This window comes from Geospiza fortis, unplaced genomic scaffold (assembly GCF_000277835.1).
Source record: "Geospiza fortis unplaced genomic scaffold, GeoFor_1.0 scaffold1, whole genome shotgun sequence".
Taxonomy (NCBI): domain Eukaryota; kingdom Metazoa; phylum Chordata; class Aves; order Passeriformes; family Thraupidae; genus Geospiza; species Geospiza fortis.
In genome coordinates this window covers 5,615,654-5,625,418 of record NW_005054320.1, presented here as the reverse complement: position 1 = coordinate 5,625,418, position 9,765 = coordinate 5,615,654, and the positions used below count along the sequence as shown (strand labels likewise).

General features: G+C 41.4%; 1 protein-coding gene across 1 annotated transcript in view; it reads left to right on the top strand.

Moving 5' to 3' along the window:
* LOC102034620 (T-cell surface antigen CD2) overlaps nucleotides 1-7,901 on the top strand; it is a 17,414-nt gene extending 9,513 nt beyond the window's left edge. The window contains exons 7-10 of the mRNA XM_031056705.1: nucleotides 988-1,035; nucleotides 2,438-2,509; nucleotides 3,424-3,489; nucleotides 5,687-7,901. Coding sequence (XP_030912565.1) covers nucleotides 988-1,035; nucleotides 2,438-2,509; nucleotides 3,424-3,489; nucleotides 5,687-5,700 — 200 coding nt within the window. The 3' untranslated portion in view covers nucleotides 5,701-7,901. The remainder of the gene's footprint in view (nucleotides 1-987; nucleotides 1,036-2,437; nucleotides 2,510-3,423; nucleotides 3,490-5,686) is intronic.
* The last annotated feature ends 1,864 nt before the right edge of the window (nucleotides 7,902-9,765 follow it).

The following is a 9,765-nucleotide window of genomic DNA, read 5'->3' as shown; positions in this document are numbered from 1 at the left end:
TTGTAAAGTTTTCATTTTCCAAATGTGTGTGTGTGTGTGTGTGTGTGTGTGTAGTTTTTTTTCCTTTTGTAGTTTAGTTAATAAACTTTTTTTCTAAAGTAGAAGCCTGCTTTGCTTATTTCCTAGTCACATCTCACAGCGAACACCAGAGAAGTATATTTTCATAGGGCACTGGCATTGTGCCAGTGTCAAACCATGACAGAACCAAACAAAATTAACCCCCAAGACAGTCAAGCAGATGGGGGAAACCAGGGGAAGATTCTTAAGAAACGTTCTATTCCCAGCCCAAACAGTGTTTCAGTGGGGAATGGCCAGAACTCCTGCCATCAGGTGACAGGCTCAGTGCCCTCTCGGACTGTTCTGGTGTTGAGCTCACAGTGCCTTCATGTGGGTGCTCAGTCTGGTACCTTACATTTGTTAAAGCTGTGGTTCTAGGCCATGGTTCAGAGCCTGCTGAGGTTGAGACTATGGATGAATCTGAAAGTGAGAAAATGAGGAGGATGGGTAGGAAAAAAACCCCAATAAACCCCCCCAAAAAACTCATATTGGTACTGCACTTAAATTTGCTTTATAATGTTTCTATTAAAGATTCTTTAAGGTCTGCAAAGAGCAAGGGTTTAAAGTTACAACGTTAGTGCAACACAGATGAAGTAAAAAAAGTAGATGCTGATTCTCAGCTAACGCTGGCTCTTTTTGGCAGATCTGTGCAGCTTTACCAATAGATCTGCATGGGCAACACTTTTGTGAAGTTGTAGGCACAAATATAAACAGTGTTGGTCATATTCTGGGACCTTAAGTGGTTGCTGGAGGGAAGCTGAAGTTGAAATTAATTGTGAGTCCTTGAAGTGGCATAACATAATGGTTCTCAGGAATATCTTTAAAAAGTGTTATAATGAAGTTGTCACTTTAGGGCTGAGTTGCATATTTTGCAGACTATTGTGCCACCTCCATACATGTTTCTGGAAAAGGATTTCTGTTTTCTTGCAGCTGCATTTTCACACACTGTTCATGATGATAATGAAGAGCCTGAAGCAGGTAACAAGTGAGATGGAGCTCTAAAACAGAAGAATATGAAGGGGGAAAGTACTTTTGCACATGGCCTTTTGTAGTCCAAGCCATAGTAACATGTCCTGAGTATAGGGTTTTCCATTCCCCTGTTGGCCTAGAAGAACCTGTTGCCTTAGGAACAGTAAATGTTGATGAGTAGATCAGTAGAGGAGAAATCAGAAAGACCTGGAGGCTGGGTTTGGTAAACAGCACAGAGCAAACACCTTCTTGGGGCTTCACCTTCCTTCTTGACATGATGAGAATGATGCTGCTTTTGCCATCTGTGGGGAGAAGAACTAAGCATGGAGGAAAGATAAGAGCCTTAGCACGCCAATCTAGACATGGGATGCTTATCAGCTTGCAAAATTCATATTTGGGAGATACTGCATCCAGAAATGTGGTTCTCTAAGGAACAAAGCCTGCTGTGTCTTCCTCTTGCTTTATGCTTTAGGAAAGTCTTTTGACTGCATTTGTCAGGCAGTTAAGCAAAGCCCCAGTTTTGTTTTCTTAGTCCAGTCAGTGTAAATTTCAAGGAAGTTCTGGGACCTGTATTTTTTCTAGAAGTTCTTTTAACCCAAAGGGCTAGTGAAATTGAACATTATTGCTCAACTTGAGAAAAATTGTCAGTTTTTTCCCCAGTCTTTTGCACTAGTGATTCATTCACTCATTAACTTCTCCACCATTTCCACAAGTGGCTGATAATAAGGGATTGGTGAAAGCAGAAGTATTTCCTATAAAGGAAAAATAATCACCAATGATGACAATAAGGAAAAAGAAACTAAAAAAAAATCAGAAGCCCCTGGGGTTTGCTGTTTATTCTTCCTGCATGTATTGTAGTGGGTATGGAACAGCTTTCTTTCATCTAAAGAAACAGGGATTGTGTAGTTGATGGTGAAGGTGTGGTGCATTGCAGGATTGTGGCATCACTTGTGTAACTGTTTCCATATACATAGACATGGGTATAGGAAAAGAAGGCTTATTTTACACCTGAGTTAAAGTAGAAAGGAGGGAAAACACAGTTCAGGCAAGAGAAATCAGGTCCATAGATAAAGGTTGTCCGTTTGGACATGAGATGCAGAAAATAAAATCCTTTATTTTGTTGCAGAGTAAAATGGGAACATCAGGCAGGGGAGTCAGTGCACCCCTGTGCAGTGCAGCCAGCAGCACCAGGGGAGCAGGCAGTCACTGCTCTAGGGGTGGGAAATAGCAGGCAAGGCTATGATGTCCTCTGAACAAAGCAATTTCAAGCAGGGCTTTTGCTGATAGCACAGCAGTACTGGACATGCAGAGGGGAAGGTATGACCTGTGGTGGGGAGGGCAGAAGCCATGGACTGTGCTCCTGAGGGACTGCAGTTCCCTGATCTCTTATTGCTCTCTGATCTCTTTTCAGACAGAGCATTGAATGGGAATGACGGGGCCCCGAAAGACAAGCAGATAGTTAAGAATGGTGTAAGTCAGGAAGGTAAGTGCCTGTTCTATGGAGCAGTCAGTGCTACTGACCCAGCGGGCAAACTGGCCATGATCCCTTCATAGAATCATAGAATCTGGTGAGTTGGAAGGGACACATCAGGACTGACTCCAGCTCCTGCCCTTCAGATGACACCCCAAAAATCACACCATATGCCTGAGAGTGTTGTTCAAATGCTTCTTGAACTCTGTCAGGCTGGGTGCTGTGACCACTGCCCTGGGGAGCCCATTCCAGTGCCCAGCCACCCTCTGGGTGAAAAAACCTTTCTTGATATCTGGCCTAAAGTTCCCCTGACTCAGTTTCATGCTGTTTCCTTGAGTCCTGTCACTGGTCATGAGAGTGAGGAGATCGTACCTGTCTCTTCTCTTCCCCACACGAGGAAGTTATAGACTGTGGTGAGGTCTCTCTTCAGTCTCCTCCAGGCTGAACAGACCAAGTGACCTCAGCCACTCCTCATAAGGCTTCCCCTCCAGACCCTTCACTGTTCTCATGGCCCTCCTTTGGATGCTCTCCAGGAGCCTTTTGATATTGTGTATGCACACAGTAACCATGCAGATGGCTGTGATATGAATGAAGGAGGTAGTGCCTGGACTGGGGAGCAGTCTTTGTTCTGTGTGACTTTGGCCTCATGCCACCTAATGGGTGGCACCACAGGCACTGAGCATTTCCTGTGCTTGGCCTTCACAGGGTGGGTGAGGGATTGTGAAGCCAGTGTAGAGTCAGGAATGGAGGAGAGAAGGGAGGTGTTGGATGGTGATCCCATGGGAGTGAGACATGCTGGTCAGGGTTACTATTGTTGCCAAACAAATGGTCCAGATTTCAATCAAATTGTTCTTGATCCATCTGGGGCAGAGAGGCAGAGCGTTGTGAGGTCCAGGATTGTCTGAGTATTGCCTTTGTCCTTGCAGAAGTGACCCAGGATGCAGAAGGTGAAAATGGGGGGCACCCAGACAACTCCTCCAACTGCACTAAAGGTATGTGGGGGTGAAGCTCTCTGTCTTGTGTGCTGACTGACAATGAGGTTGACTGTGAATAATTTTCCTTTCTTGGAAAAAAAAAGAAAAATGTCATTTTGTCTGTTATACAGTCCTTACTTGAGTGGTGTAACTGTGGGCCTCTTATACTAATTTCTGATATTTGTATTGTAGGTGAGTGGTCACCAATCCTTTTGTGATTGTCTACCACATCAGTAAAATGCTTTGAACATGCACACCCAGTTTATGTGTATTTATAAGTTATATACAATTATTACCATACTCAAGTATGACATACATTATAAAACATGCACAAAATAAAGGTTTAAAAATTATAATGATGAAATAAATAGTATTTATTTTTAAAATTTTATGACTTATATTTTTAAAATTTTATGACTGGTGCAAAAATACTTTTTTTCCTGCACCACAATGGATTGCGTTGTGCACACCCACTTTGGAGTCTGCTGGTGCAGGTAATCCATTTAAACATTCTCAAAATGTACAACAGTGTGGAAGCAAGTGGCACCTTACTGCTGCAGGGTTTTTTTATCTGCCAAGTTTGATACTTCTATTGAATTGCCAGCCAAACAATTGCATCTATAAATTCTGGTATTTGCTGAAGACAATGTTGAAAAGAGGGGTGAAAAAATCTCTGAATGTGAGAAAACATGGATGAATGGGAGGCTGGGAGGGAGTTAGGACTGAGTATATAAAACCTGACTGTGATGCAGACAAAACTGCTGATGAACTTGTCATGAAACCAGGAAATGGACTTGGAACAGTCTGCATAGCTGCAGAGGAAGGTGTGGTGTTGTAATAACTAAGATCCTGTTAGTTGACAATGAGTAATACTGAAAGCCAAATGAAGCAACTCAGTGTATCATTCCTGGTCCATGTGACGTGCTGCTTTGCTGGGCTAAACAACTGTGCTCCTGAGTCACCCTTAAAGGTTTAGCATCTGAAACTGCTCTGTTCTTACGTCATGCTGAGGCACCAGATGCAGCTGTGCTTGCTTCGGTTCTGTTTGCAAACCATGTGAGATGAGAACAGAGCATTTTGTGTGTTCTGGGGGTAGGAGGTGGTTATGAGACCTGATGCTTATCCTTGAAGCTATAAAGTGACAGAATCCTATTTCATATTCAGACCCTCTCACTGCACAGACACAAGGAAATAGCACACACACGCACACAACTGGCTTTTTGGTCGTGTTCTTTAGTATCATCACTAAGGTAAAGCAGTAAATCTGCTTGGATTTTAAACACATGACTCATAAAAATACTTCAAGCCTATCCAGGGGCCTTGTGAGAACCAGACTAGGGACAGCTTTCTTTTTGTCATCATCTACAGAGTTGTGTACCATGTCGCCATCCTCTGCTCTCCTACACTGTCTCCTGACATCTTATCCTGGAGTGATGCTGAGCTAGAGATTAGTGGAAGGGACAGGTAGTGCTATCAAAATGGGAGCAACGACCAAAGGATGTGTCCTGGCACATCCAGGTGGCTCCCCTTACAGAGTTGCTATGTGTGCAACAAGGTGGAAACACTGATGTAAGTGGGCTTGTGGGTGCTTTGTTGGAAGCCAGCCTGGTTAGAGGCTGATGCATGTTTCATGCTGTGAGTTAGGCTGGGCATGTAGTCTTGAACTTCCTGCACTGTAATTTCCCTTGGCCTTCAGTCTCCTTGTCAAATAAGAGCTGTATTTTCCATCCTCAAAAGAGGAAACTCCAAAAGCACCTGGCATTATTGTGTGGAAGAAATAGCAGCAGCAACACAAGCATGTGCGATGCACAGCTGATATTGAGATCATGGACATAAAACATTTGAATAGAAGTGGTGTCTTAATTGCCTGATTATGTGATCCAAAGTCATGGAGTCAGAACAACTTCACAGGTTACCAGCTGCTTAGCAGGTGGCTGGCAGTAAGTAATAAATGTTCTAAATGTGGTCCAGTTGCAGAGGAATGTGCTTAATCATAAACAGAAAATTTGGGTAAAATGTTTAGAGGCTATCAGCTACCATTGGTCATGTACCTGCTCTGACTGGATTGTTAACAAATCATGTGACAGTGTCTTGGTGCATCTTCACAACCCTCATTAGTATCTAAAGCCTGCAGTATTCTCATGCACCTAGTTCAATTTCTAGAAGAAAAGACATAGTAATTTACCTGTGTGCTTTTCTTATTCTTTTGTTTCAGATCTTAAAGCATAAGCAAATAATTGCTTTCTTGCCCAAACAAACATGGAAGAGAAACAGGAGAATTCAGTGATGAAGGAGGTGCTACCTTTTCCCTTCCACAAGCAATGAAATTGTCAGAGCTTCATCAAGAAGCCCTTTGAAGACAGGCTGAACTGTTTCCAGTGCCTATTTTTCTTTCCTCAGGAAAAACAGCTTCATTTTCTAGTGCTACTATGTGAAGACAAATAGGCCAAATCATGTACAAAATCTTTTTAATTGTTTTGTATATGGTTTTTTGTATAGGGGTTTTTTTTTACTAACACACTAAAGCCTCTTTGTAGTTAACATTTAGAGATTTACAAAGTTTTATATATTTGCATGAATGTCAACAAATCAAAAACTGATCCGCTTTCACTTTTTTATCAGTACCTTTTTACAGTCAGAAAAAAACTTCATCCTTCAGCAGGCCCAGATGAGTGGAAGTTTGCATTTTCTAGTCTTGGTTCTAGACAAAGCTATGTCTTAGATTTGCCAGATGCCTGGCAAATGGATCATCTCCTGACAGTGGTTCATTCTGTGATAAAACTACACTTCAGCTTGTTGTTGCACTGTAACTAAACTGTTATTATCAGCAGATTCGGGCTTTTCCTAAAACTTTTTATATTTTTTAAACTTTTAGGACTTCTTAAGCCTTTGCTCTTAATATTTTTTGAAGAATGTTATCTCACTTCTACTCATTCCTAGGAAATAATAGTATGTTTTTAAGTTGCTTGAGACTAGAACAAAAACTTGAAAACTGAAGTAGTGTATATAATGAACTTTTAAAAGAATCAAAAAGAAAACCACCATGCATTACTGTTTTCAGAACATCAAGCTATGGAGTGCTTTTCATTATGTTTACATGCTGACTGTTTATGAAAGTTGAAAGCCAGTTTAGTTCATTTTGAACATGGCATGTGTAAAGAATCATGAAGGTTTGACACTGGTAACTGAAGATCAGAAGACACTGGTAACCTTCAGCTTTCCCTTTGTTTTGACTTTTGCCCTTTCCACTCCCACAATTTCTTCTTCTATTTGCAGCTGTACTGCATGAGTGTGCAGCTTGTATACTTTACACTGTGCAAATGTTCAAAAGTCACTTTTGATAGGACTAGACCTTTTATGTCTACTTCTCTCTGTAAATATTTGTAATTTATTTAAAAAAATTCAAGATGTAAAAAACTTTGTCATGTCTTTTTGTAACATATACATGCATTTTTTAATTTAATCTTAAAAGTTACTAACTGATCCCCAAAATAATCTTAACCAAAGTGATGTATTTTATACGGGTTTTTTATTTGTTTGTTTGGTTGCTGTGTTTTGGGGGGGGTCAGTATTCCTGACCCAAATGTCCTTTTCTGTTCCACTTTCAATAAATTTATCAGGATAATGCTGTCTGTTTGTTAATAACTTTTTAACAAGTCTCCACACAAAGATACCCTTTGTTGTGGTTATCATGGTAAAAGTAAACCTGTAGCTTGTTTGCCTGCTTAGGCAAAGTCTTATTTATTGTTATTAATGTGAGAAATAATAGTAAAAAAATTATTGGTGAAACTGGCTGAAACTACTCCCAGAAACTATACCACTTTGTGTCATGGTCTCCATTCATCCCATGCAATTTCATACTAAGCAACACAGAAGAGTCTCATATAGTATGGTTTTGAAAATTCTTTGGCTCCTGGTTATAACTGACATTGTTTCCAAAGCAAGAAGCAACAGCCTTCAAAAATAGTAAGCAGTTGTGGTTAATTAACCTCAGTTGCTGGAAGTCTTCAGAATAGTTTGTGGGATTTTGGAGCTTGATCAGAAGTAGAAAAACCCATTTATATGGGAGGCTGACATAAGACCAAGAACTACAAGCTTGACAGTCTCTCACTACCAGCTTTCACCCTTTTACCTTGCACAGGTTCTTCTGTGCATGAGGAACTTCTGGTAGAACTGCAAACTGCAGTTTTCAAAGCAACAGTGAAGCTTTTTGGTTTTTTAATTGGTATTGTTGTTTCTTTGGGTTTTATGAGGGGTAGATTTTGGGGTTTTTTTCCTATAAGGATGTGAAGTCAGACATTTGGGAGAATAAATTCACCTCACTTCCTGCTGGTTTTGGTGACAGTATTTGCAGTGCCATCCCCTGTGTCCTTCTCCTCAAATGTCTCCTCAGTAACTAAACAAGAATAAACTTTGTTTTTCTGTGGAAAGCTTGTGTCTGATCTTACTTTGCAGTAAATGGAAAACCAGACAGTTTTCAATAGCAGAGAGTAGAAGCTCACTTGAAATGCAGCTATTTTTGGCCTGTGAGCAACTTGAACCCAGGAAATGCTGATCGTATTCCAGGAAGTGAATCTGCTCTCTGACATCCCTGATGCTGGTGGTAAAGCCTGTTTTTGTTGATAAGCAAACTCACAGTGAGTAGAAGCTGCTGCTAAGTAGTTGTGCTCACAAGACACAGCCTGACTGATTCCTTGGTCCTGACTCTCCTTGCTTTATACTGGCTTTAACCTATGAAAGCAGTGCCTACAGGAGATGTTGCTCCTTTTTAATCCCAGAATAAATGAGATCAGAGCTCGACATCTGCTGCAGAGCTGAAAGTGTGAATTTTGGTCACAAAACTCAACCCACAGTTGTGCAGGCAGCTTTGTGTTGTGCTGACATGCCCAGCTGTCAGTTGTTTGCAAACACACTGTGCTGGTTCTCTCTGTGCTTGTTGAAAAGTTGCATCTTCCATGCATTAGCATCGGCTGCACAACCGTTGGGAACAATCTCTTACAGATTCCAGTGGGAAAGCAGTCCTGTGAGTTGAGACAGCCTTTATCAGTGCCTAAGAGATAGCTTCATATGGAGCTGCACAAGCAGAGGTGAGAGGATTGGCTTCCAGCAGCAGGACTGCAGCTAAAGCTTGGGGCAGCAGGAGCACCAGAAGGCAGCGTGGTTGCCTTGTGAGCTGACTTGTATCTGTGCCTTAAAACCAGGGACTGATTATGCCTGGCAGACTGCAAGGAGGTGGCACACACCGTGTGTGGCATCCTGCTGCTGGAACACAGGTTTGCCATCCTCTTCGAGCAGTAATTTAGGGACACCCAAAGCAAAAGGGAGAGGTGAGCGTGTCTGCTCGACCGTCTCTGGGTGCAGTTTGAACTGTGGGGCAGGTACAAGGACATGAAACATTTCTAGGGACCCTAATGAGCATGTAGCAAAATTCTGAGGAACTTTGCCTTAGGCATGACCTCAAGGGAATTTTCCTCCTTAAAAGGTGATGAATAGGGTTGATTGTGGGGCATCATGTTGGCCAGTGTGGCTTAACAAGTGCAGTCATGGGAGAAACCGTGTATCCTGTGCTCAAGGACACATTTAAATTTCTAATCTATGAAGTTTTATATGAAAAATGCAGCTGCTTCTTTATCCCTGTTGGATGTCTGAGGAGATGCTTGTGGGTCACAAAGCTTATTAATTTTTTCCATCAGCTGTGCCTCTTTACCTAGAAAAAAAAATAATTCCTAGCCTTATAAGTTGCAAGTTTCTTCCCAATTTAGAACATGTTTTCCTCTTCTATCATACCCAGTTATATTTGTTTACCATTGCTTTTCACTGGGGAGTATCAGTGCACTTCAAGTATGCAGTTTGGATCCTCTTTTGCTTCCTGGGGAAGAGAGGGGAGAAGAGAGAGTAGAGCTGGAGCAGGAAGATGGAATGGAAGTGAATGGAACAGTCAGTGATTGGTGGGGCTAAGTGCAAAGAAAGTCCAGAAATTCTGTGCAGAGTACTGCAAGCCAGACAATTTTAGGGCTACAAAGATAAATTAATTCCAGAATAACCTTTTTTAATGCTGACCTTATACTGCAATAAGCTGTCTTGCAGTCCTGACAACAGATATCAGCATTTTCCATTGATATCAGTTTTTCCTCTAGGCCTGGTTGAGAATTACATTTTCAGATGTTTCACTTCCAGTTGCAAATTCTCAGTTTTAAGTAAATATTAAAGTAAATAAACAACTAATTTAACTAAACTAATCACCTTGATGTTGGTGCTGGTGTCTCTCATTTAAGCCAGAGGATTGTCTCAGAG